The sequence below is a fragment of the Falco biarmicus genome, chromosome 5 (assembly GCF_023638135.1).
Source record: "Falco biarmicus isolate bFalBia1 chromosome 5, bFalBia1.pri, whole genome shotgun sequence".
In the NCBI taxonomy this organism is placed as follows: Eukaryota; Metazoa; Chordata; class Aves; order Falconiformes; family Falconidae; genus Falco; species Falco biarmicus.
In genome coordinates, this window is record NC_079292.1 from 85654651 (window position 1) to 85682631 (window position 27981).

Genomic DNA, 27981 nt, shown 5'->3' on the forward strand with positions numbered 1-27981 from the left:
GACATACTCCCTCTCTGCTCCCCCCCAAATCCCCTTATTTGTTGGGTGGAGGACAGCTACTTCCTTTGTTACCCAAAAGCTCAAAACATTTTTGAGATTGGTCTGATAGGGAAAATCCTATGGCATGACTCAGTGGGTGTGGTTAAAATTTAACAGGTTTCAGCTTGCAATACTCACTTATATAGACATTGCTTAAGATATTGTTCAAGAAAGAGGAAGTGAAGATAGATATCAAAAGAGGAAAGCCAATTTAAGAATAGTACACAGAACTTCACTACAGGCTGTCATGTACAAGCATGGTACTGAGGACAGCCAAGACAGAGACTAGTTGTGCCAGGAAAGGGACCAACCTTCCTACTCAACAGAAAATTCAGTCAGTTGCAGACATCCAACTTCAGATTACCTTGCAGAATGCAAGTGGGACATTTGGGAGACAAGGATGCTACCCTGAAAGCTGAACAGAGGTTAAACGAACCTAGTAAATATAAATATATCTATATGTATATACACACACACAAATACGATAGTCCTTTCCTCTCATTTTCATTAATAAAAATCTTAGTTTCTACAGGGCAGAAAGTGGATGCTAAAGCCTGGATGTGCCTACAATATTTGAATTCATAAACAACTCCATGTATGTTTACCCCGAAAAGGAAACCTTGCTATTAGACTACCAGCTAGTGTAGTTGAGGCAGACAAGTAGCCAAGATTGAACCTTGCTCTAGCATAGCAATCTTCTCCCTTTATGCTCAAGCTCTAATTCTGTCAATATAAGACTGTTCTTGCCTTCATTACAAGATGAACAGACTACATACTAATATTCCTCCTTTGTCTCCCAAAAAATTCCATCAAAACACTAGGCTTTCTCAAATATAAATCTAAATCACCTGGTTAGTTACAGCTATTTTAGTTTAAGATGGAGTCAAACTTCCCTAGTAAGATGATCAGTTATTTCCTTTCAGCTTTCAAAATCTTCCTCCAGCTAGAGGAAACAATCATTCATAAGCAGGGAAATACCCACATAACTCTCAAGTGAGTTTAAATGGGAGGAAAAAAATAGCCAAAAATTGACATTTTCAGGAATCAATAATGAAGCCAAAAGCATTAGGCTTCTACTAGAAAAGTAGATTATTGCTTCCAATATAGAAAAAAAAAAAAGTCTTCTGTTGAAAGGAAATCGAAGCAATTATGGAGAAAGAAATCCCACCTCTTAGTGCAGTGTCTGTATCAGAATGAAAGTGATTTATTTATATTACACACAAAGATTTTTATTAAAAAGGCTGGTAATGGAACATTTTATTTTAATGCATCAACTTGATACAAGGTTAATTACAGAAATTGTGTATAATGTTGTATAAGTCACATGGATGGGTTATTTAAAAAAAGATTTGATAATTAGAGAAGGACATCTCTTATTTTAGTTACATTGTAAAGTGCCTCGTATAGTCATATTCTATCGTTGGAATGACCGCCTGTACAAATTTCAAGAAAATAAGAAGGTACCTGAGTTTTTCGTTAAGGAAAATGTCGAATAGCTAGAAATCCTGTAAAACTAATCAGAAGTCACATTCAACGGTCCACTCAATAGTATATCTTGCTAACAGGAAAATAACATCTAGCAATTATGCAATTGAGAGACTGGGAAATTAATACAGCAGAACTCTGGTAATGACAGCTGATGCTTGCCCAAACATACAGACCGTTCTGGTTTAAGTTCATGCAGGGAACCAGGGAATTTATTTTTCAATAAATCTTACAACTCCCTCTCTGCTTCCCCCGCCCTGCCCCCCGCCTCACTTTACAATCCCATTTACATACTTAATATTTGTTACTAACAAATGCCAAGTTAAATTGCACCTAGCAAGGCTAATCCCTAGCTACCTTCCTGTGGCTGCAGGGAAAGCAGGCTCCTCCTCAGTGTTTCAGTGGCTCAGAAGAAGAAACAGGTTCCTGTTCTGAACCATCCTTTGAAAGAGCTCCTTCCTGTTGGTGAGGGAAGTAGAGAGATTAGCTTTGCTAATGGGCCTGAATCTGCAGGCTGGAGTATATTGGACAATTATAAACTAAAGCGTCCACCTGGGACTGAGGCAGACAGCAAACTGAAAAATTAAAATAAATCACTGTTTTCAACTGACAATTAAGTTACATCGGTACTGGATATAAGTAAACCCAACTATTTTGACACGTCAGTCTCATGGATCATTTCTTGACAAGCACAAACTACATAATAAGGGAAGAAAATGCCTGTTAAAAAAAAAATCTCAATTTGTTAAGTAATAGTAAAAAAAGTAACCAAAATCTTGAAAATAAGCTTCTTCTAACTATTGAAGAGTAGAAGACTTGAACTACCTTGCCAGAAAAGTTATTCTCCAGTTTGGTTTCAGTTGCTTGCTGTACAAATTGAGCAATTCCCAACTCATACAGTGAATGAGAATTTTACTGATTCAGGGCCTACAGCTGCTCAGTAATCCCCCCTTGCTCGCCTTACAGCAGCAAAAGAACACCATTTTCAAAGGACGCACTTGCTTCTAAGATGGAGGTTACTTCAGTCAGAAAGCATACCATCAATTACTACAAAGCATAACTAAGATCAGTCACCTTGCAAAAAGAAAATTCTAATCGTGAGGCATTTGATATTGATGTTCAGAATAAGTTCAGTCACTTTCATTGCTTTTTTTGTTAGTTGCTCACATGCAGAGTAGAGAATAATGGGACCTCTATACCTTTCAAAATTAATCTCAGATTCAAATCTAATACAGAAACTGCTGTACCTAAAGGAGGGATTACACTCTGGAGAATCTACGAACCTCCAGCCTCATTCTCCTGCACTGGGATCTGTTTCACACTCACAGTTACCTCCTTCACAGCCCTACAAACAAGGGCTCAAATCCTGTCCCTTCAATCCTGCTTCCCTCCCACCCCGCCCCCCCGTTGCTCTTGTCAGCCTCCCTCCTCTGCCCCTAACAACTGATTAACAAAGTTTGTTTGCACAAAGGAGCTCATCCTGGAACTGTAGTAAGTGCCACCACAAGCAGTTGTTTACTGCCTTCACACACAACTGCACTCCAGTTCAGGAACCTTGAGGTAACGGCTTCTTACACTGAAAGACATTTCTAATAATACCGTGTAGTAACAAAAAAGGATACATGTGAACTCCAAGTTCTCCACCACCTTCTGCAACAGTCTCAATTATTTTCTTCATGACTTCTGCATGCCTGAAAAATAGAGCAGAAACAGTGGAACTATTTTAAGCAAGAAGTAACTCCCTGTCTATTAAATAGTTTTGGACAGTTCTCTTCAGAAATAAGAGGAAACTATCAGTTTATTGAGGAAAAATATCTCAACAATAACTGAAGGCTTAATACTAACTTGATGAACGCAACATTATTTGCCAGCTCCTTACATTCACAAGGAAAGCAAAAACTGTTCTCGGCTACAACGTAGACTGAGTGCCCGAATGACAGTCAATACATGTTGCTTGTCACTAGTGCAATTTTTAATTGCTAAATGTCAAAGAAGCTACCAGGTAAGTCCCCAAAAGGTTATCCTCACCAGCAAGCCACCAGAAGTTCCCAGATGACCCCTGAAGAAGATGCCCAGAAACTGCTGCAACTTTTTTAGCTACCTCTGCTGCACTCTTCAATTTGCAGACTTAAGAGGTATCTAACACTTAAAACAACTCATAGTTTCCTAGGAAAGGCAGGCCAAATCATCCCTGCATGAATTCAGAACTGTTGCTCTGGGACTGACTTAAGGTATGGAAACTTTTTCTGGCAATAACTTAGGTTCTATGGTAGATCAACAGCTTCTAAGCCAGTTTCTTCTCTCTCATGACTCTGTTATTGTAAAGCCCTACAGGGGAGGACAAACATATCCTCAGGTCACTGTTTTTCGATATTAAGTCATCAGTGACATACCAGACCTACTACGAACCACAGAAACATTTATGTACAGAGCTGACTGTGGGAATAAAACATAGAATCACAGAATAACTAAGTCTGGAAGAGACTGGTTAACTTCAGTCCAACTCTGAGCAGTAAATTAGAACAGACTGCCCAGGACCTTGTCTGCTCTGGTTTTGAGTATCTCCAATGACGAAGACTTCAAATCTTGTGATGACCAGTTACAATTCAGAAGTAATGGTCTTGCGTTCAGGATAGTTCTTGTACCACATAAACCAGGGGATGAACTACATACTAAATCAGAGTGGATATCTACAGTGTGATCAATTGATGTTTTAGTTATATATTTTTAACACAAACTCATCTGTATAACTCAGCTTACTTTTATCTAGACTTTAGCTTTGTTTTAAAATCATGATTCTGTAGGCAATCAGTGACATCATACAGGGCAATGGACGTTCACCTACACAACACTGCAAGCTATTTAACAGCAGCACTTGAAAATACCTGCCCTGAAACAACCTATGTGCTACTGAGAACAAGGGAGAGTGGTAAGCAGAGTTTGCATGACTTTCTGACCATGCTTTGATACTATTATGCAAATCTAAATAGCTGACCAGTAACTGGCATTTAGTAGTTACCTCCGAAGTTAATCATGCTGCCAGCCATCGCAAAGGCAAGGAAGGAAGATGTTGCAAAGTTACCAAGACATACTGTAAACAGGAACACGCAAGTCTGGGGAAATACTAAAGGTCAGCATTTGTCATTTGCTGTGCTGTTGGTCTTTGCAAATCAGCTAACCCTCACAGATGATTCCAATTCTGGATCCTCACGATGCCCCTGCGGAACACATGCCGCATCGGCTGCCAAGGCCTGTTGCTTCTATATAGGAACCTGGCCACTGTTGAAACTTAAGCTTTGACCACATCCATAATGGTGGACTATTTTTTGTACGGGCACAGAGTACAGGTCACTCCTACAGCTACTAGAAGTCTTTTAACAGGATACTGGCTGAACTTCATACACCTTAGTGACATTTACTCTTTTCTGTTTTCTAAGGACTAGTTAGGTATCTGGAATTCACACAATGGCCATAGTAACGGTCATTCTTACTGTCATACAGTTGCTCATGAAAAGCTTTGCAGGTGCTTAATAAACTTTCAAAAGTTTGTTTCCTGTTCTCAGTTTTCATGTGTAAGTAAATTTTGAGGAATTAATATGAAGTATGTATACCAAACAATGGAAAGAAAAAAGATAACTGGAAGAAATGTCATCTAAAATACCCTGCTATCTAGAAATCTCTTTTGTTTGTTTGGTTTTTTGTTTTTGTTTTGTTTTGTTTTTCTAATTTTACTTCTGAATAAAAGTCCTGCAGAAGTAACTCTCTAACTCCAGATGACTAAATACACTACATGCTCACCAATGCTTGTTCCAGGAACTGTTTGTAGATCACTTGAGCTACCGAACAGATCAGACATTTAAAACATCTACTAAAGTCACCTAATTTACTTTTTGGTATATCAACTGACTCTTGAGGTGGTTCAAGTAATATAAATGAGTTATTCACATTCCAAACCAGAAATACTGCTTTTCCTATTGAAAATAAATTGAAATATACAGAGTTAAAACCATCCATTAAGGTATTTAAAATAAGTTGAAAGAAGTAGATTGCTTAGATGACCCTTTAAGCTCTCATTAGGAATGTTCACTTTCAAACTGAAGAACGCCTCTCCTGTTTTGCAATTAACCAAAGCAAGCTGTCAGTCAAAATATTTGTCATTAACTTCACATTGGAATTCAGCTGACATACTGACATTGTCTGAATTATCAGTGGGAAGGGAGGTATTATATAATCAGAAAGTAAAAGGAAAACATAAAAGCCTTCCTGACATATGGGGAAAAAAAAATCCAACACCAGAAATTATTCATTCCCCACCCCCTTGCAGTTACTAGACATAAAAGGCCTTCCACAGGACTTTCAGTGTAGCAGACAACAACTATAAGCTTCCATGAAAGACTGTAAAGTCCAAGACTTTTTGGAACAATGTACTTTAAAAAAAAACACAACCCAACCAACCAACAAAAACTTTGAATATGATTCAGTGTCTGTAAGTGCTCACACACAATGAAACAGGTGGGGAAAACCCCACAAATGTCATCAGTACAAGAAACGTTCAGAATCTGCAATAGTCAAGTTAACCTGAAGACCTACAATTCCCTGATTCTTGTAGTTGCCTCTAGTCAATTCCCTACAGACACTTAGAGTAGATAAGAAGAAAAAAAAGTACAGAAGGCCATCACCATTTCTTCTGAAATAGAGAAAAACAAGCCCTTGGAATTAGTGCAAGTAATTCAGATCTCACTGTAAATGTGTTTAGCATTAACTAATTTGATAGTTCTTTCATAACACGCACATAAAAATGTTGAGAACTGCAATTACATCAGTTTGCAGCAACTCATGAGGAAGTTGACTATGTTCCTCCCAGTAATATAAAAATGCTGACAAGAGATACAACTTACAGCACAGCTGCAAGATGAACAGTTTCAACTAAATACTAAAAATAGAAGCAATCTCCAGCAGCTGACAGAGGCACCCAACTGCCATTTCTTTCCTTTCTCTTGACGCATGACGTAAGGATATACACATCACAAGAAACAGCCAACTAAGTTCAGGACCATCCAAATACCTTATGTTACCCAATTTTTCTAACGTGTACGGAAGCAACAGCAGCAGAGCTAGCTGAACATTGGTACTGCCTAGCTAAAATACGAACAAACCAACGTTTTTAGCTATTATCTTTCCCCTCAGAAGCCCAGACCTTCTTAACTGTTAGCCTCAACAATTCAAGAAAATAGAATAGCTCACCTTGTGGAGTAAGAGAACATACTTAAAACATCCATTTTTATGCCGTTAGCCTCTTTCCTCACAGTCTCAAGATGACCTTTTCAAACCTTCCTGTCGTTAAGCAGTTGCCAGTCAACTAGACTGCTTTTTAAGGAGGACCAGACGGTTTTCTCCACATTTAAGACTACTGACAAATCTGTCTCACTGCAGTATCAATCATCTCTTTCAAGCTTAAAAGACTAATTAGAACAAGTCTCATGATGCCCACAATTTCTTCAAGTGTAGATGTGGATTACATAATCCACATTCACTGGCTTCAGATGAAGAAGTGAAAACATGCAGAATTTGTTTTCATAAACTCTTGACTTTTCAGTTAAGAGCTGTTGCCCATGAAAACTCTTGATTCAAATTCACTGACTAGCACTAAATTGGTTCTTACTCTGCAAAGGTGTCTGCAAAATTAAGTAGATTACATTGCAGCCACAGCCCAGTATAAAACCCTGTGGCGGTGTGCCACCCCTCCTCCCCCACGCCACCCCTGCCTAAGCCATAACCACCAGTGGGGGTTGTAATGGCTGCACCCAACTTACTCTGGAGCTTGGGGGATGGATGGCAACATGGTAGCCACGGGCTGTCTGGAACAGTGACCCAGATGTCTTGCTGGTATGCAAATATAACTGTAAGACAATCATCTAACTTCATAAAAAGTGGACATCCCTGGGCCCATTGAACTCTCCGGCAGGGCAGTGGGCTGCCTGCCAGGCGAGATCTCCCCTTGAGTAGGGACAGCTCTCAGGGTTGCTCTTCCAGGTTGGGAGATTCCTTGCTGCAACAGATTCTCAGTAAGTGAATAACAGCATGCTAAACTTTGAAATCTTAACTAAGTGACGTAAAGGATAGATTGTGCATATATAATCCTTTAGACATAAACCGTTGTCCAAGTCTGGGACTAGGAATGGATCCAGCTGCACCTAGACTCCTCTCTGCGAAGGAGTTTAGAAAGTAAGCAATGTCTAGCTATGCATTCAATCCCCATTATCTCATTGTAGTCAACATAAAATGATTCACTTCTAGTGAAGTTAGGTTAGTGATGCATCTGTAACTGTATTAGTGACTGTGCCCTTGAAGGACAACTGCAAGCCTGATAAGGGGAACATTCTACTCCAGGAGGGGCCAAGAGCCAGTTAATTGTTACAAAGACAAGAAATCATCATAACAAGACTGTAGCTAGAGGAGATCACAACCACTGAACTCAGTTCAGGACTAAAAGACTCACTCCCCACCTCCCTCAGACATGTGCAGTAAATTAAAAATACACTGTAACTTTAAACCAAAATGAGAGATATATAGACCGATAGAAAGCTACTATGCATAACTAATTACTAGTACTATCTTTTAGGTAGAGTTTGGAAAATACATATGTATAACTAGAATGTATAAATATTATTCTTGTTCTTCTGAGTTTTGGGCTTGTTTTGTGGAATACTATCTAGCCCCCAGCTTTGCACAAATCTGTAATAAAGAAATACCTTGACTATGTGTGTCAATTGGCTCTTGCAGACTGGATGAACAATCCCACTTTTTGGATTACACAAGGAGGTCCTTTCTGAAGCTCATGACTTGACAGAAGGGTGTCCCTCACAGTTTTGGCTGACATTGTCCTCTATGCAGTAAATAATCCAGCGTACCTTGCCACTGACTCTTGTTAAACCAGTCACATTTACCATTTGTTATATCAATACAGTATATTGTTGCTTCTCTCAGAGTGAAGTGCATGATTCCATCCACAACACACCCACAGGACCACCTAGTCAACGAAGGCTGTCATGCCCAAATATCTGGTCATCATTGTTTCTCTTGAGAGGGCCCTCCCAGCCTGCATTCATCAACAGGAGCTTTTTCGCAAACAATTTATTAACAGAGCTAATACTAATCACTAAATTAAGCCTTGGCTTTAAGCTTTTTCCCCTCCTTTTCTTCTATTAATAATCTTCCTAGTCAGTCTGTTAAGCCTTTCTACATTAATTCCACCTGACACTCCTTCAAAAACACTAGTTGCAAAAAAAGGTACATCCACTTTTTTGTCCAAATCCCTGCAGACAGCAAAAAATAAGGCAGTCAAAGTCACTAACAGGTTGACCTATTAAGACTGATATGTTCATATAAGGTACAAGAATACCTTATGGGATCAAACCAAAGGTCTGCCTCATCCTGTTTATTATCTTATAGTAGTACACGCTTAAGAAAGAGGCCAGAGCAAGCACCTAGTAATGCTTCCTCCAAAGTGCAACTAGTTTCCAGCAGTATGCAACCCAAGGACTTTCTAATTCTGAAGCATTCTAATAACTTCACTTTTGACAACTCTCTGACAATTTTTTTTTAACATCATATTGCTTAAATATTTAATTAGGTGCTGTGTGCAGAGTTTAATCCTTTTTCTTGCTTTGGACACACCAGCAGTGAGTAGCATTCAATGTCACCAGTTTTTCTATCAGAAAAAATGGAACACCTGTTACTTCACCTTTTGTGGCATTCATAATGAAGGTCACTGACATCATAAGTCCCTCCTCAGCTGCCTTTTCCAGACCTGAAGGGTCCCAGGTTATTCAATCATCTCTTATGGGAAAAAGCTTCATAACCTCAGTTATCCTGGCCATCTCCTCTGTATCTTTTCCAGTTTTAGTCATCTTTCATCTCACGGACTACAGAACAGATGACCAGAGCTGTACTGCAGTATTCGACATGTGAGTGGTCCCACAGATTAATAGAGGCCTTACGCTGTTTTCTGTTCTATTTTTTATTCTTTTCTTAAGTTGTAAGTTCTGCTTCCTGTACTAGTTGAGCACTGAGACTGACATTTCTATTGTGTTAGTGTAGACTTAAACCCAAGGATTTAAATACCAACAATCAAATTTAGCACTTTAAACTTTTCTACAAGACAGCTAAATTTGGGAAAACGCTATTTCCTGGTTCTACAGTGGGCTTCTCTGCTAAATATTGTCTAGATATAAGCCTGACTGCTTGGTGAAAGCAAAGACCCTTGTAAAGCAGTGGTTAAAGAACTATGAACTGGAAGAAGTGTGAGAGACAGATTTACAAAGCCCATGAATATACATCCTCATAGTAAGATCAAAAGTTGCCACAAACTACTTTGTGCAAAGCTTCCTTTCACCCTTCCCAAGATTATGATCTTATGATGAAATAATTCCTAAACCAGAAATGAAGAATGTTTTGAATAGGCAAAAACAAACTTACGGTAGTCAACAGCAAGCTGATTATCTGACACCTCAGCTAGTGACACAGATCCCAGAAGCGTTTCTTTAAGTCAAAAGAAATTGTAATATTTAAAGGGGCAATGTGGACTTTTGGTTTGTTTTTTTTTTTAAACATATGCAAGACTACAAAGGATGTCCCATTTTTAAAATGAGATAAAAGCCCAAATTCATATTTATGAACTTCATACTATCAAGAAGCTGAGGAATTACACTGTTGAAGATACTGGCTCTGTATCACTAAGACACCCTAAAGGATGTTAGGGTTTACATCTAAGATGAAAGGCACCTTTCAAAGGCTTAGAAAAAATATCTGTGCAGCTAGCCAAACTACAGACTCCCTATGTCTTGGGTGAACAACGTGGAAAATGCAACAGAAAAGACCCTTAAACCCACAAGTGTGTTTTGTACTTGTTTTCAACAAGTGGCTGTGGTTCATCCCGCAGTGCCAGTTCTGCTTACCGAAAGTGGCCCACTGAGCACTCACATTCCATGTCGAGGCTCCACACCAGCGAGCCGGCCCCCTTAACAACTGAAAGTTTGAGAACAGATTGAGATCGTTTCCGCCCCAATATTTCAGTGTGGCAATTAAAGGACCACTATTTATCAGTGGAAAGTTTCAAGGACTTCTGGAGGAGCAGAAGGGAGTAGTTATTACAAAATAGGAAAGAGTTATTTCATGTTCAAATGGTGCTTTCTGCTCTCAAAGTGTTTCTTTTATAAAGTTCTAGTAGTCTGCCATCTTCTGGAGTCCTTAGGAAAGTGGAGGAAAAGTAAACTAGAGCTAAGGCAGCTCTAACTGCAGAATACACTTGCGGCAGTAAGCACTGGAATGACTTCAGAGAATCACCAATGCCTTCCTTTCATTCTGCCTCAGAAGCTTACAGACCGTTACGGCAGTCAAGTGTGGAAATATGTCCAGAAAACCCAAACTAAATGCTTAACAAGACCAGTGAAGTGCCTTGTATCTGCATGCTGAGTCAGACCAGGAACACTTACCTGCATGGATGAACTGAGCACATAGGAGGTGGAGGAAGATGAGGATGGTTTTCAATGGTCACTGTTTTCTTGACGTGATCTTGACTAATATCTTCATACATATGCTCTACTGTTAAAGGCTGCCGTTGCTATATAGGAAAAAGGAACATGAGAACAAAAACATTACTAAAAGAATTTTTTGCTCCTCAGCGATTTTAATACCATTAACAGATGAAACACCATAAATTACAAGCATCTCATTTACAACAGTTCTGAAGGCACACTGAAAGAACCAAGTGTGTTAAAATCCATATGGTGTATAAATTGTACTGCACAAATTTTTGTTTGTAATATACTGAAGGTGAATGCTAAAGTCAATATATTTGAGAACCATCTAGGTTCCCATCTAGGTATTTGAGCTGTAAGCCCTAACCAACTTTAGATCAAGAAATTTATTCGTTAAAGGAAAGAGTGATTTATCTAATCCTCTCCCTCTGATGATGATAAAACCACATACCTGCTTACTTGACTGAGTTTACTGGGGTTATTACTAGCTCTACAGAGCTAACAGAAAGTGAAATGACAGAGCATGATTCGCTTCCTTCTACATGTGCTCAGTTACCAAGTATCATTTTCAGTGAAATTGTTCCTATTTCCTGCAAGTACCTTAAGTCCTAGCTGCAACCCTGACTCTGTAACGGTTTTCTCACCATTTTTTCCTTTAAATTTCTACTGCAAATAAACAACAAAATAGCCTTGCTGTTTGACATGGTGAGTCTAATTTCAGAGAAGTGGGGGAAAAAAACCAACATAGCTATACCTCATCATATCCAAATAACCAGAGCCTTGGAGTTTGGTAGTATTTGTCGTAAGTGATGTAGAGGTCATAAGTTCTAGTCTGTAGAATAGCATCTTCCCCTCCAACATCAACTTTAGCTTTGTTAGCTTCTACAATCTGTCTTGTGTCAATCGTTGCCTGGTTCAAGGTAAGAATGACAATATTAGTATCTTGTTTGGGTTCCCTCCTTTCCCATCGTAAGTAGTTACATAAAGCTGTAAAACTTAACGTTCTTAAGTGCGCATTAAAAAAACATAGGCTTTTGTTTATATCTTTAAATTAGGAGTATCAGTTTCTCTCCCAACAAGTGGGCTTGGGTTTTATTTTTGGCGTTTTATTTTTCAAAAAAAGCTCTGGCTTCTTAAGGAAGCATGCAACTAAATTGTCACATCCCCCTCCCTTCTTTCACCAATAACTTTTGAACCCAACAGACAATTCAGAAGGCAGAGTCCTTAGTTTATGCAGGTTCATGAAGACCTTAGACAAAGAGGTCTTTGTCCAAAAAATCTAAAAAAAAAAGACAAATCACTTTTTCTCTCATGACAGTCTGGTGCATCAGTATAATCTATTGAACCTATAAGCCAGTCATCCTCCTCATGTAAGCCTCAAGAACAACCACTGCATTTTTTACCTCTTATGAATACAGCATTGTGTGTAAGCAGAGCAAAAAGGATCAGCAAAAACTAGGAAAATTACTGTGATCAAAATCTTTGAGGACCTAAGGTTACTGCAGTAGGTTGGCAGGACACAAATCCATAGGATACCAGGCTCAGTAATCCCACTGCTTATAATGAGCTTGTTATGTCATCCATTTGTTACCATTATTTTTACTTTGCATGTGCTCATATTGGTGATAAGCATTGTAACAGACAAGACAGAGAACTCTTCACTCACATCATCTGTCTCCAATAGCCCACTTTCTTCATACTCTGAAAAGAAGACCCATAAAATTCTATGTTCAGCTTGTAGCTAGTCATCATATTCCTCATCCATAAACAACTCCTTTAAAACAATCTAGATGTATCTAAAAACGTTTTATTCAAGTAGACTTCCTAATCCCCAAACCAGACTAAATGTTTTTAATACAGATTTGACCAAGACTCCAGTAACTACATGGTAAGCAATCCTTAAGTGGTTTTAAGCAGGCAGATTGAGTTTAAGCGTAGGTATAAAGCCGGAAGGAAGCTGTGCTAAATCCCTGATTTATACTTGCTCGGATCTGTTCTGCTACTCAAATTAATTTCCCAGTCACTAACATTCACACAAGTTTTGGCACAAAAGTTAGAGTAAACATGCATAAATAAGACCATACAAACGATGATAAAGAACATGTGCCTGCTGAATTTTTCAGCATCCATCCCATGAAACGAAAGAGTAGTGTTTTCTTAGGGTGTACTGCTTTAGTTAAAGACCTGAAATAAAGCACGTCCCACCCAATTTAAGGAAATACCTTCCATGTCTGCAGCCTCTCCTTCATCTTCCTCATCATCATCTTCACAAGATGCTGAGCATTCTGGTATTTTTATATTATCCTTTAGAAGTTAAATTGAAAACACTGCTTTAAAGACTGCTGCATCTACACAGCCTAACGGTCCAGTCAATACATACAGTGAACCAGAAAAGTAATTTCTGCAGTATTAAGAAGGACTATACTGAATTCAAATATTTGCTTATTAACCTGTTTCAATTAGTTTCAAAGTCCTAGTATGACAGTAAAAATTCTCCCTTGACTTTGTAATCTGGAATGATTTAATTCCTAAGCAAAGAAGAATAAACATGGTGTTAAACTTAAGCCTATAGCTTTTCTTCAAAAAGCCCACCTATCTCAAATGAAAGGCTATGACTAAACATGGAGGTCAAGATTTTGTATGTCCTAAGCCACAGCTAACTATGCAGCAGTTATTATAGAATCACAGAATATCTCAAGTTGGAAGGGACCCACAAGGACAATCGAATCCAGCTCCCTGCTTCTTGCGGGACTCCCTGAAACTAAATTGTATGACTGAAAGCATCATCCAGTTCCATGATTGTTTTTAAAATACAAGAGAGTCCCAAAAGTTTATCATATTTTGATATCGTTGTCTGAGGAAGCACAGTCCAACAGAAATGAATATGGCACAAGCCCTCAGCCAATTTTTTCTTTTGGGTGTTGTGGGCCCATGCGTAGCATCTGAAGCCAACAGACAACCCCAGTGAAATTCAGAAGGGGGAGGTCTCAATTTACACAGGTTTCATGAAAACTTTAGGGGAATACACCAAATAACGATTACAATTAGAAACTGCTCTAATTGTAAGCATCAGGTGGCTGATTTCCTCATTTGAAAAAAAAAGGAAAAAAAAAAAAAAGAAGACCAAAACCAGTAAGAAACTAATTTGTGAAGTGCTTTGGGAAACGGAATGTTAGCAGAGAAGGACTTGACCTTCTAGATTGGACTTGTTGTCCAAGAAATGAAGTACTGCAAAACTAGCAAATTTTTCTACATCTAATATATTAGAAGTGAAATCAAATTCATAACACACAACAGCAGTTACAAATCACATAACATTCTACAAGTATTGTGTTTTGCAGAAATAGTGATCACCTTTAGGTACTCCTCAGAGTGTTTCTTTCACCGTTATGTTACTGACCTGTACTGACTTGTGAAAAAGTAGTATTTTTACTACGTTCAGCACAGTCTGACTTGAAATACACGTACTCCACAGTTCGTCGTATCAACAGCATTTTGAGCTGTTTACAACTGTGCGGTACCATGTGGCAGCCCATTCTTTCCCCAAAATTTTTAGAATCCAAAGCTTTCTGCTTTGATGGTTTAAGAAACTCTTGTAGCATACAGACAGAACTCCACTTTAACAACCAACTCATCTTTAAAAGTATTCTGTGTCTCTGACTTTCTCTGCATTTCTTAAACATGTTAGCTAACATGATTCCAGTTCAAGTACTTCCAAATGTTCTGTTTCCTGAAGGCATAAGTTTCGGATTTGGCTCCTGCTGCAGAGTGACTTTTTGGAAATCTGCAGAAACTGATGACTCTGTAAGACAGATACACTTTTAGGACTTCTAAACTTGAGGGCACAAGCCAGTCATACAGGACCAAATGTGTTTAAACCCTGCCTGCAGCAGTTAAAGATTACAAAGAAATACTTTACATCCCTACATTATTTTTCCATATACAAATTTATTTACACTGGATCTCCGAACATTAGCTTCTTAAGACACAAAGGTGCAGTATCACTGTAAATAGAATTTCATTTTCAGTTTGTATGAGTTTGGCACAAGAGCACACTGGCTAAAACATTCTGAAGAGAACACTGCCTCAGTAAACACACAGTAATAAGGGGGGGCGGACTCTGAAGGTCGAGGTGTATATGCAACACACCTAGTGGTAAAGTATACTTTAATCTTTCACAGGCAGTACTAGATTACTGCAGGTAGGACTTCTGCTACCTTTAGGTCCTGTAATAAAGCAAAAGGAAAATTCAGGAACAAATACCTTATTATCTAGTGTGATCTCCTTAACTGCTTCTGTTGCACCCACTATACCTGTCAATCAAACAAGAAGTTTGCATTTAAAAAGATTTTCTTTGTTACAGAATAGTACAGAAAGAGGTTGCAAAGATTTCAGAAAGCAGCATGTGACCTTTCCAAGTTACATCTCACAATAATTTTGATATTTGAAGAACTGTTTATTTGCTATTGGTAGCATGCTTGGTGCTGGACATCCATAAATAAATCATACTAGTAACATGGAACAACAGCACAGCTCTTGCACGTCATTCAAATTTTGTTGATGGAACACCACAAAGTAATTTGGATTTTTATTTTCAGGAATTTTTGCATAAAAGTGAGTTCAGGATAGGCATTCACATCACAATAATGGAACCCCACTTCATAGGCAAGGCATGCATTTATGAATATTTCTGAGCATCTTGAAAGCAAGGTGTTCATGACAAAACATAATATAGCAGAACACTCAATGCTTTTAGTTGAGAGAAAGTGGGGGTAAAAACCATCCCTGTTAGCTTTCTAGTTTTACTGCAGCTCTCACCCAGTACTCTTTCCGATACACGACAAGATCCTGCTTTGACACAGTTCAGCTGAAAAGAAGTTAGATTATTATGGAGAATGAACCTGGAATCAAGTAACTGCTCATCTGAAATAACTATTCAAAGAAAAGGAATGCCAGTTGAATGCTGCTTGAAAACAACGCACTTCTAGTGGCTGTGATCATTTACATACATTTTTTCCTACCAGAAAAAGTGGTGTTATAAAGGACATCTATACAGATGGGGGGGAAACAGATGGGTTTTTAATCTCCTTTGACAGTGTTTGGGGAGCTGGCTAAGGTCTAGTCAGCGTTGCAGTTGTGCTACCACAGCCCAAACTAGTCAACCCTAAAAAGAAAAACTTGGCAGAGGAACCTGTCCACAGCAGGGAGGGAGAATGCATCCTTAACCTTAATTCAGGGATTAAGACAAAGCTATGTCAAATTATTTCTTTGGTGTGTGGTGTTCGATTATGAACTCTGATACACTGAAGAATTGTCAGTGATGAAAAACGTACATCTAAAGAAACCAAAGGCATCTTTTCCCACCCTTTTTCTCCCCAGCTTGGCTGAACTATTTAGGCAACTTCTTCCACATTACAGCAAAAAACTTACTGCACAGGAAGTAAAAACTGCACGGAGTACCTTCTAGGTTTGAAAATGTTGGAGAAAACATGATTGAAAGACAGAATTATATCAATTCATGATAGAACATCCAGAAACAGACTAGAACTAATAAAATTATTTTTTTGAAAAGAACAAAAAGATGTATAAGAGGTTGTGCTAGAAAAGCTAGAGACAGATTCATGTTAGCAGCAATTTTTAGACTTCTTTATAAACACAAGCTCATCTGAGGACTTAGGGTAAAAAAGAATCATCACCCACACTCACCTCTGCATTTAACAGTATTTTCTTTCTTTGTTGTGCCTTTCTGCTTCCCCCAGTGATCTCAGATTCTAAGGTAATAGCTATTTTCTAATGATTCCCACACTTTTAGCTCAATCTAACAATCCAACAGAATGGGAAATACTAAAATAGAAGTCAGCTGAGGTCATCACTAAGAGAAAGATCTCAACCTGCTTCATAAGCAATCTACTAAAAAACCCAGAATTTTGCATAATCTTCAAACAAATAATGTAAACCCGCATTCTCTTCACAGGATCTCCCTACTAAGGAATGAGCCACTACACAGCTCATTTTTGAAATAGCTTCCTAGAACTTCAATACAAGAATACTGAAATAATTTATTGTCAACACCTCTAAAAAGTAGCTTGTTTCAGGCATATACAGCCATACAGTGAAACATCTGAGCAGTTATGCACCAATCAAGTGGTTAACTGGCAACATAACCTATTTCTTTCATATCAGATACCAGTACACAGCCATATACAAGAAAGATTTTACCTTCTAAGAGTGGAAACCGAAAATCTTTCAGATTACCAAATGCAAAGACTGAAGCAAGACTTTGAATACCTGCATTGTGAAAAGTGTCTACCCATCCCCCATCACCATCATCTTCTTCTATAATTGCTTCCTGCTCATCTGAGTACTCCATCTGCTTACACCTTTTGTAGCACGGCACTGCAAAAAATTGCAAAACAAAATGAATGCAGTCATTCCTATACAAAACCAGACTGGAGCAAGAAATTATCCTACAAGACCTTCTGAAACGTGGTAGTCTCACTTCCTTATTTAAGGAATCCTAAAGCTGACAAGTGCAAAGGCATGAACTTAAAAAAAAACATTGATGTGATGTACCAGACTGTTTATTTCATATACAGTACACTACTCGCAGTGGCCTTAAAAACTCATTCTTCCATTATCCATTAAAGCACGCTCATCCAAACTCTTAAGGATTAGAAAAGAATTAACTTCTCATTTGCTAACAACTGGAGACAACCTATCAGTTTTCTTCACATTGCTCAACAACTTTTAGTTTAAGTCCAACTTTGCCTGGATTAGCATCTGTTTACTGAACTGATTTGTCTTTAGAATTCTGCTAAAAGTTTGCATCAGCCATTTATGCGATATATTAGGTATTTTGAATTATAAATTAACATCTAGAGGTTCAGAACAGGTTAGAATTAATATCCTATTCAGAATTATTTCAGTCATGTGCATTACAGAGCCGTTCAAGCAAAGATTTATACAAAGTTTTCAGAAAATAGTCAAAGAAAGAATGCAGATCTGATTAAGACAAAACAAACATTTTCCAACATTGTAAACAATGATTATGTAAAAAATGCTCCTTTTCTACTAGCGTGGAGGAAAGAAAACCTGCTGCATGAAGTGCAGAATTTTTAAATTGCTCTTAGACCTTTCACAAAGGGAGGAGAGTGGTGTGAAAGTGACGTTCTCCAAAGACTTCCACAATGAGGTTTGTAGGATGCTTCCTGGCCTCACCTGTAGCCCACAACTTTTTACTCAGGCGGTAGTGCCAATGCATGACTATCAGCAGAAAACACATTATTTTGAAACGTGATCTAGAAGGATCAGAGCACTGAGGGACCCTGGAAGTAGGGGGACAAGAGAAACAACATAGAACACTTGGCCATCCAGCCATCAGGACCATCTTAGGAAAGTCTGTCCAACACTACTGTAAGCATTTTCACATGATAGTGCACTGCATGACTCCAACAGCCAGCAAGTTAAATCCAAGTATAAAGTACAACCCACTGCAGCTAAAAATCTCCCCAGGCTGTTCTTAGTACTAAAGCTTCATCCGATGGCATTATCTTTGACACATTTTGATACAAGATCTTTTCAGAAAATTATTTCTCCATGGTTGTGTCAAGATGTTAGCCTTCTCATCCATTAAAAAGGTAGTCACCACAAGTATTATATATACACAACCATAAAGCTGATCAAAATTTTATTTAAAAATTTATTTCATATTATTGTTATTGACAGGGATAGTAACATTAATTACATATCTGAACTAGAAGTATCAGTGTCACCTTGCAAGACATTTCTGAAACACTTCAATAGCCTAGGTTTTCCAAAAGAAAGAGCAAAATAAATATATTTTCCTTTTTGACACTGAATATGAGTTGAAGGACAGGAGAAAGGCAAGACAGACAAGGAGGTTTATAATGTTTAAACTTCATTTCTACTTCATCAAGGCAAACTGTATTATGAGTATAAAGCCCTGCTAACAACTGGTCTAAGGAAAAGATTTTAGATATGCATGAAAAACTTTTTTAATATTGCAAAGCCAAAGCAACCAAAGTACAAGATATTTATTTCCCCTGTCACTACAGACAATCAGTAGAGTTAGCAGCACAGCCAACCATGCTATCAACACTAAGAACACGTATTTAAACTTCAGCCTTACCATTTTTAGTTACCAAAAACTGTTTGTCTGTTGGCAGATAAGCCTTGACTTTTAGTTCTTCTCCTGAAGCCCTGTAAAATGAAGAGAACCAATAAAGGGTTGAGAATTTGATGATCTGCAAACAAAAGAAACCTTCTATTTTCAGTGTATATCAGGAACATTTTATATACTTGACCTGTTCTCAGAATCCATTCGCTATGACTTTACTCCTCCCTATACAAAGACTTCGATATAGGTATGGGGTCAGAAAGGTGGGTCATCCCTAAACCATGGAGTCTGGGGTCAAAACTATTCCCTGCTTCAAAAACTACTTTCACTTTGAAATGGCCAAGCAAAGATGGGTTGACAGAAAAATCTAGTCTATATGAAACTTTGTAGGATCAGCAACAACATAGTCCCAAATGTCTGAAGAAAACAACTTCAGAAAAAGCAAGAAATAGACCTCTATAGATATAAAACCTGCCCATAGTCACTAGAACTCAAGTAATCTTTGACTCACATTACTCAAGCATTTGCTTTCACCTTCAGCAGTTTTTGGTTTGAAAAGAGAGTAACATTCTAAATAGCCTGTTCCAAACTGCTGGCACATAGACCAGACTCAACATGTTTTCTCTGAAGGAGACAGTAAAAGGGCAAGAAACAATGATTCAAGCATAATAACTCCTCCTTCAGCAATTCATGGCCCAGTATAGAGCCAAGAACCTTGATGACACCAGCTGCACAGGCAATGCCCATCTAGGCACTGATTAGTTTTATAATGCAAGACACCAGTAAAACATGAGGAAGCACCTTATTTGCATCCTTATTGTACATGAAAGATAAGGGATTTCCAAGGGCCAGCACTGCACAAAGTGATCTGATGTGGGCTAACTTGAACGTACTTAACAAATGCTTGTCTAAAATACACCAATTACAACTACTTCCTATCAATTCCAGCTGCACACAGCCTTTGGCCTTTGCTTTTTCAATCATCAGTCACCAAGGCAAGTGTAGGTACACATGCTGCTACTGCAGGTAAGCAATGAAAGCATTCACAGTATGCACCAGCTTATTTCCTTTAAAACCCTAGGAAAATGAACAAACAAAAAATCCCCAAACAAATTCTCATCTCAACTACTGCTACACAGAGTAATATATAAGTCCTGCCTGACTTAAAGATAGCTTCATCAGAAAAACAGCAGAAGTTCTACTGGAAGAGTCCATGGATTATTCTGAACACGACAACTGTACAGCTGCATCCAACAGAAACACATAAAAGCATAGCTAGGGATGCTAGCTTTCTACAGTTCTTTTGTTTTTACTTACCATTGCCAAGTAGGACAGTGGTGAACTAAGTGATCTCCAGCGGCAACAAACTGTTAAGACAGGAAAAAACCTACAGTTAAATATGGTATAAGGAAATAATTTCCATTTTTTATCAATATTAGTATTTCAGTTGCACATCCCTTTGAGAGATTAACTATGTAACTAACAACTGTTTATATGACTGATGCTTTAACTCCATTTCTCAGCTAACCATGAAAACCCAAAGACTAAATCAACTTCACCTGAAGGAAATGCATACTAAGCACAACAGCCAATTCAGATAAAAGTTTAAAAAGCTGTGGTGTTACTATCAGTCTTGTAACAAGCAAAAAAGTTTCTAGACCCAGTAACATTGTTTACTTTGTGATGAAGAAACTCTTTTTATTTGCCATCTTCAAAGTTTAAGAAAGTCAATGAAGATCTTAATGTAAAAAAATATGTCATTCTCTTTCAGTGTTCAAAACAATCTTGCAGCAAGAAGAAAAGTGTGACTGACACCAATTCATTGAATCGGAGAGAGAACTGCAACAGAGGAATAAACAGTATACCTTTTAAGTGATAACCAGTACTATAATAGTTCACCACTGATGTTAACTTAATATGGATAACCATGTACTTAGTACATTTAAAAACCCTATGTATAACTTTGTTCTGAAGAAATAGCTTTAAAAAATCTTCACTGTACTTGTTCTAAGTATGAGAGATAAAGGCTTTTATAAAATTACATCACTATTTCAAAGTGATATTGGAAAACGCATGCTAGACTTGTGTACAAACTCAAAACTCCACCCAGCAAAGTCTAACCCACTGAGCTTATTTTTTGTCCACATAAATTGAGGAAGGCAAGCCTGCACTTAAGAGAAGTGATCTGTGTGGTCTTTGCACCAGTTACTTTTGTAAATGAGGTGCACATCAATTGCTACAGCTGTTTTCTTGCCTTAAAATGCCAGTTTATAACAACATACCCCCAAGCTGACCAAAAGCTCCTGTAATGTGACACAACAGGCTTGCAGCGTGTCAGCCATTTTCTCACCATGTCCTCCAAAGCGAGGCGTATCAGCGTAGTGGAAAACTCCACAACATGCACTGCACATGGATTAACAGGTTTAATCTCTGCAAAGTGCTTGCTTTCACCCGTTTTCCAACAGAAGTCTCTAGCAAAAGTGAAGTCTTCACTTTAAGGAAAACAGTAATCCCTTCCAATACGTATGGAAATTTTAAAACTCATTAGCCTTTATGTAATAATAAATAACACATGAAACTCCAGAATTATTTAAAGTTTTCTGTTCAAGGAACTGGAACACTGTGGCACCACTGCTAAAATATATTATTAAAGATGAAAAAAATCTTTGTGTTTACTTTGTAGGTCTAACAGATGCAAAAATGTAAAACAATACTTGAAATTTTATTTGCATTTTCTTCCACCTAGGTAGCAAAATTATCTAGCTGGTTTCATTTTCTGTTTCACAAGCACTAATGCTATCTCACACCTGAATCAATATTGCAGAAGTGGCAAGAGAACAACTTCTATTTCTGGGAAGAATTATTTTCAATATATTACGCCTATGCTTTATATACATAAAATTAAACCCGTTGTTATCTTTCTGAGGTATTAACTATTAAGAACTCATGACAGGTGAGAATTTGTTGCAATTAAATCAAGTACACATATATGAAAAGAGGGAGTAGGTGTTGAGTTTGATTAATGAGTCATCTTTAGCCTTATTGCTAATTGATTCATCTTCGTAGGCACGCCACAGGAGCCCCACAATGTCTGTAAAACAGTCAGCGTCTCAGACTAAAATACAGTTGAATTGAGATTCATTACCCTAGAAATCCAAACTCATTCGAAGATAACATCCTAAAATCATTATCGATGACTTTCAACTCTTCTTTAGCAATCATTACTCTATAAAGATGAAAATCATCAGGAAAGAGGAAAGACTGTCAAAGGGACAATCAGCAGATCCACATTCCAGTCTCACCTAAACTTAACAAAAAACAAATCTTGCTGTTTTTCTAACTTTTCTAAGTTAGGAAACACTTTTCTAAGTGTTTCCCTTGACTACTGCTTTGAAGGATCCAATTTCTTCATCCTATCAGCATCTAACTTTATACAGAGAACACAGGCCATTCACATTCTTAACAGTGTTTAAATGGTGCAGACTTTAACACAACATACTGTGGTTCTTGCCATGTTCAACAGAAAGTACCTTTTCTTCCAGTACTACTGCAAAATTTTCTCCCATAGGTCAAGAAGGGATTAAGCATTAGTAGAACATTTGTCTAGACTTTCACTGTTATACGTGTTTTATATACAATATAATTACAAACATATTATATAATATATAAGCATTTCTATACACACACACATCTGTATGGTTATCAGAACAGCAGAACACACGTTGCTAAGCCTGTTTTTCTAGGCACTACTCTTCTGGATCATAGAAAGCACGAGTTCTTGCTTGCCATGCAACATAACAAAAAAATGCTAGGTACCAACGTTAGGAAAAAGTGCTTCTGTCCACCTTATCTACCTGCATCAGTCATCATTTGTTCCATCTTTTTCCATCTCATCTTCACATTTGTGCATTCAGTCTCATTTTTCTTTCATTCTACCTAACAGTCTTAATATTGTTTTCTCATACCTCTGTAAAGACAATGTATTTTCAGAACAGCAGCACTTTAATAAGAGAAAAAGCAGAACAGGGAAGTCAAAACAGCACTGCACAATCAGTGTTTTTACTATTCTAGAAAAAACATCTGTTTATTTCTCTTCCCATCAGACTCCTTAAAAAACTACAACTGCTTGGCTGCAATCCAAAATACAACCAGCCTGAAGCAGCCTATAGAGAAGAGGAGGGAAAAAATAATAATTACTAGATATGTGGTGTGGACAAGCACATGTAATAATTTAGCCAGAGCCTTGGAAGGGACCAAAAGAGAAGTAAGCAAAGACTATTCCCAAGATACAAGTTCCCCTTTGAGTTGGTTATGGAAGAGACTTCTGAAATTGATATATTCCTGTTCTAGTCCTGAACTTCCAAGACACAAAACAGAGCTATTGACCCAGCACGAGCTTCCTCACAAGCTTCTCACAGCATAATACAGGAAAAAAGCATCCCACATTCAGATGTCAAGTATCATCTCAAGAGGAATTCTGTTTATCTACTTCATCTATAGAGTAAAAAGGCCATTTAGAACTTCCACTTTGTGGAAACTGTGCCAAGAAGCAATAATTAGCTGGCAAAGACATGAACTGCTTGAGATTAACACAGTCATTTTGAGTAAATTTTATCATTACTTTCAAAATATATTTCAACGTTTCTAAATACTTACTTCTTCTGGTGTAATTACTCCAGTTTCTTTAAACTTGGACTCCTGCAATAAAGAAAGTTTAGAAATTTTGACAACTGCTGACAAATCAAAGTACCCCACTTTACTGGTAAGACAAACATCTGCTCTGGTTTTGACTTGAAACTAGCTCTGTCCACAGTGATCTGTGAATCTGCTTGGAGGCAACCACTAGCAGGGCTGAGAGGCAGCTTACTTCCATAACCTATAATGCAAGGCTCAGCAAAATTACTTGTAGCAGAATGTGGGATATGATGAAAAAAGATCACAAAGTATTTTATTATTTTTTTTCTAGTCAATTATATCAGTAATGAAGAAAAGATCCCTGGCACTGAATATTACATTTGCCAGTAAGAGACAAATTGGAATTAGTGTTTCTCACAGTCAGGACTTTGGGACTAGTTTAGGCACTGAACAGCACTGCAATGCATCGGTATGATGCTTTGCAGTTAAGAAAGGCCATGAAATGAATGACCAAACTGACTTTTGTCTGTGGTAGGAAAAGTTATGTAGAAAGTCTTTAGTTTTAGCTTTTTTTTATATAGTAATTTCTGTGCTTTTATTATGCATCCCATGGAAACAGTTCTGATTGTCTTATATTGTCATGTTTTTTAATGGACGACAGAATTGATGGCAAGCAGCAACATGACTTATTTCTGCACGGAGAGATTAAGTACTTCTGCATTAAAGACAACAGTTATGAAGTTTAAGGATACAATATCTTTTAGCATATTTAAATACAGAATAAGTGTATTGTGTTTCAGACTTCTGTTTCTGTTTGGTTTTTCATTTCAGAAAAATCTCAAGCACCAAGGAAACCTACTGTTCCTCAGCATTAGAGCTACCTAAGAAGGGCTTTTGAAAAAGGATAAAATTTCAACCATGGCATAGCTGACTTTTCAAGTTTATGCATCATCAATTACTGAATAACTTCTTTCCCTAAAGAACTCATGATTTTTTTTCTATCAAGACTAAAAGCAGGAACTGTAAAGTACCTCACTTTTAGCTACAACTTCACCTTATTCAACCATTAAGAAACCATTAAAGAAAACCAGCCACTGCTTGACTTGGTTATTGATGCTTTGCCCTGGTGTATGCTATCACTCGTGCTATGTACAAGGAAATAAGCACACCTGTTTCATACTGATTACTTCCTTTCTCCCTCATTTCTAAAGATGACATTTAAGAACAAGATCAAGAAAAGCAAACCAGCAGTTGTATAAATACCATAACATCACTATACGCTATTTAACAGAAACTAAAGAAACTCAAACAACCCTAATTTTGCAATTTGAATTGCTGTAAAACTGAGAATTCTCAATAACACACTATGCAACACTACAGTGGAGACAACTTACTATTTAACTGCAAAATTAACTACAAGCTGTAGGCAACATGAAGAAACTTGTGTTTCTGGAATTACACAAAGAAAAACATACAAAATATCCACTCTCTGTTCCCTGAGGGTAAATAATGCACTTTTTCATCTCTGTATATTCTGTAGTAGGTAAATCAGCGAGACACAGGTCTAGTTTCTTTCCTAAGTTACCAAATTGGAGAATTTATTTCAATCCCTTTAAAGGGAACACATACACATAATATTACCACCTCCCATTTGTGGAAGTTCTACTCTGCCTTCTCCCAGTAGAACACCTGGGCACAAGAATTCCTCCACTATTACACCAGCTGTGCAACAGCAACTGTACTATGGTAAACAGGTCACTTCACCTTTCCACCCCACAGCTTCACTGCATCCCATATATGTCACATTGGTGGGCAACTCTAGAAAGGTCACTATCCAGGTAAGGGCGTACTATATACCACAGAGGGACAAGTTCAATTAATAATTAAGTATCCCTGTCTTCTGCCCAAAGATCTAAAGCTGCAGAGTACAAGGTATATAGAAAGTCACACCATAAAACCACAGGCAGAGAGGCTACTGTTATAAACAATTACAGTAGAAGTATTTTTTCAAAAACATGGAAAAATGTGAAAATCAGTAGTGAAAGAACTGCTGACAAGTTAAGCATTCACACACAAAGGTGGGTTTTACATAAAAAAGCATTTGTAAATAGGAGGCGTAAGATGGGATGTAGTCTAACAACTGCAGGAAAACACTTAAGATTTGTTTCCACCTAAATAAGCAACAACAGGAATCATAACAGATGTGCTGTCCACCTTTACAAGGAGGCTATTACAATTCACTCTCAAGAACTAAACAGCCCATTTCTACTATTCGCAATTACTTTAACGCAGAGGCTTGTATTAATATAGTAACACCGATACAGAAATAAGCTATGCTACATAATTTTAGACCTGCTCACATAATGAAAATTATCCCCTCAAGGGGAATCGATTTTGGGTGAAAACAGTCAATAAATCAAATTGTGTGATGCTAATTGCTATACAACACTGTACATTGTCACTTCTGTATGCACGCAGTGCCCGTCTGCCATTCCGGATTTGCAAACCTGAACCTGACTTCCTCCCAATTGCCACATTAACGAAGAATGAACTCTGATGAAACCAGACCAAGTGCAGCAGTGATAGAATCAGAACTGGTTTCAACATACAAGGCAACACCTAGCACCATCTTTCCTGCCTTGACAGACTGTTACGGAGCCCAACATTGGACTAAACGAACTCAATGGGACTTTTAGAGAGATAGTCCATAGCCTAAGGGAATAATAACCGTACGTTTCTATCAAAAGACTGGGAAAGTGATGGTGTGTTGGAAAGCGTAGCCTGACATAAATGGTATGGAATAAGGGGTGGATATCGTCCTGGTTTCAGATGGGATGGAGTTAATTTTCAGTTACTGGTACAATGTTGTGATTTGGATTTAGTATGAGAACGATGCTGATAACACACTGATGTTTTTAGTCGTTGTTAAGTAATGTTTATACTAAGTCAAGGACTTTTCAGTTTCTCAGGCCCTGGGTCTTATGTCAGCTGAAGAAGTTGCACTCTTACCCAAAATAACCATTGCAACGCATTCCTGAAACCAGGCTTAAGCCTATCAGTACACGAGCACCTTTGGATTTCCATTCCTGGTCACACAACCAGTTAAAGTTTAGCCCCTTTAACAGAAAACAGCAACAAATAAGTTATTCCTGGAGCAGCAGGACCAGCAACACCTGGTGTCCGAAGGCCTGCACGTCCCAGGTGAGTGCTCCCACCTCCGCTGGGCGGTGAGCTCCGAGTCACCCTCCCTCCACCCCGCACGCCCGGCGCAGGACGAGGGCCGATGGCTCCGCCGCCACAGCCTCCCCCGGGGCCGGGAGTAAGCGCCGCACTCCCGGAGACCCCCCGCCGGCTGCGTAAAGCCGCCGCAACGGGAGCTCCTAGGGCCCAGACGAGGAACTAAGCCTCCGCCACCGGCCGCCTTCCGGCGAGGCGGAGCGAGCCCCGGGGAGGCCGGGCGCCCCTCACAGCCCACCGGTGCGGCAGGGCAATGCCGGCGCAGGCGGGAGCAGCCACAACAAGCCAGCGGCCGCACTGCGGGCGACACCCGGCGGGGGGTGGGGAACGGGACGCCGGGGCCGCTTCAACGTTACCCGCGACGCCGGCGGCTCAGTGCTTCGCGGCCGCCCCTCCGCAAGAGCGGGCGCGTCCTCCCCGTCCCTGTCGCCCCCCCCGCCCTTAACAACTCCAGCGCCTCAGGGGGCGCGCGCCTCCCCTCACTTCACGCCGCCCCCCGCCAGGCACCTTGAGCACGGGGGTGAGGTACTCGGCCACCTCCAGGGCCTTCCCCTTCACCGTGTTGATGACGTTCTGCATGCTGCCGGCAGGCCCCACCAAGAGGACAGCCGCCTCCCCCGCCCCTCGGATAACGATCTCCGCGGCGGCGGCCGCCCCGGCAGCACAGCACAGCACAGCACCGCCCCCCTCCCCTCCCCTCCCCTCCCCTCCCCTCCCCAGCGGGTCACATGACAGCGCCCCCCCCGCCCTTCCCTGGGCTTTTTCCGTCTCCGCCCACCCCATGTCGCGCACCGGTGACGGCGGCGATGCGCCTGCGCGGGGGCGGGCCCGGGCCAGCGGCGGCCCTAACGCCCCGGGGCGCGTGCGCGCGACGAGGCGGGAAGGTGCTGGGGGGGCTCTTCGTCCGCA

At 39.2% G+C, this 27981-nt stretch overlaps 1 protein-coding gene across 3 annotated transcripts; it reads right to left on the reverse strand.

Moving 5' to 3' along the window:
* Positions 1-1221: 1221 nt before the first annotated feature.
* Positions 1222-27736, reverse strand: ATG3 (autophagy related 3). 3 transcript variants are annotated; one of them, XR_008822407.1, is made up of 13 exons: positions 27580-27736; positions 23857-23898; positions 20518-20567; positions 19213-19283; positions 17352-17459; positions 15327-15376; positions 13286-13367; positions 12730-12764; positions 11818-11973; positions 11019-11146; positions 10482-10551; positions 3147-3215; positions 1452-1503 (listed from the first exon to the last, which is right to left on the reverse strand). XR_008822407.1 is itself a non-coding variant. In XM_056342155.1 (12 exons), exons 1-12 carry the CDS (start codon positions 27649-27651, stop codon positions 1422-1424), a joined length of 945 nt encoding a protein of 314 aa, XP_056198130.1. In that variant the 5' UTR covers positions 27652-27736; the 3' UTR covers positions 1222-1421. The 3 variants fall into 3 exon arrangements, 2 of the variants coding, with proteins under 2 accessions (XP_056198130.1, XP_056198131.1); XM_056342155.1 differs by lacking the exon at positions 10482-10551 and having other exon boundaries at positions 1222-1503; XM_056342156.1 differs by lacking the exons at positions 10482-10551; positions 12730-12764; positions 13286-13367 and having other exon boundaries at positions 1222-1503.
* Between the last annotated feature and the right edge of the window lie 245 nt (positions 27737-27981).

Coding starts and splice junctions, on each gene's coding strand:
- ATG3 (XM_056342155.1), bottom strand. CDS start 27,651: ATGCAGAACGTCATCAACACGGTGAAGGGGAAGGCCCTGGAGGTGGCC. Junction 15,377..17,351: donor AGACACTTTTCACAATGCAG/GTATTCAAAGTC, acceptor TTTGATTGACAG/GTATAGTGGGTGCAACAGAA. Junction 3,216..11,018: donor TGCTCAGTTCATCCATGCAG/GTAAGTGTTCCT, acceptor TCTATTTTTCAG/GCATGCAGAAGTCATGAAGA.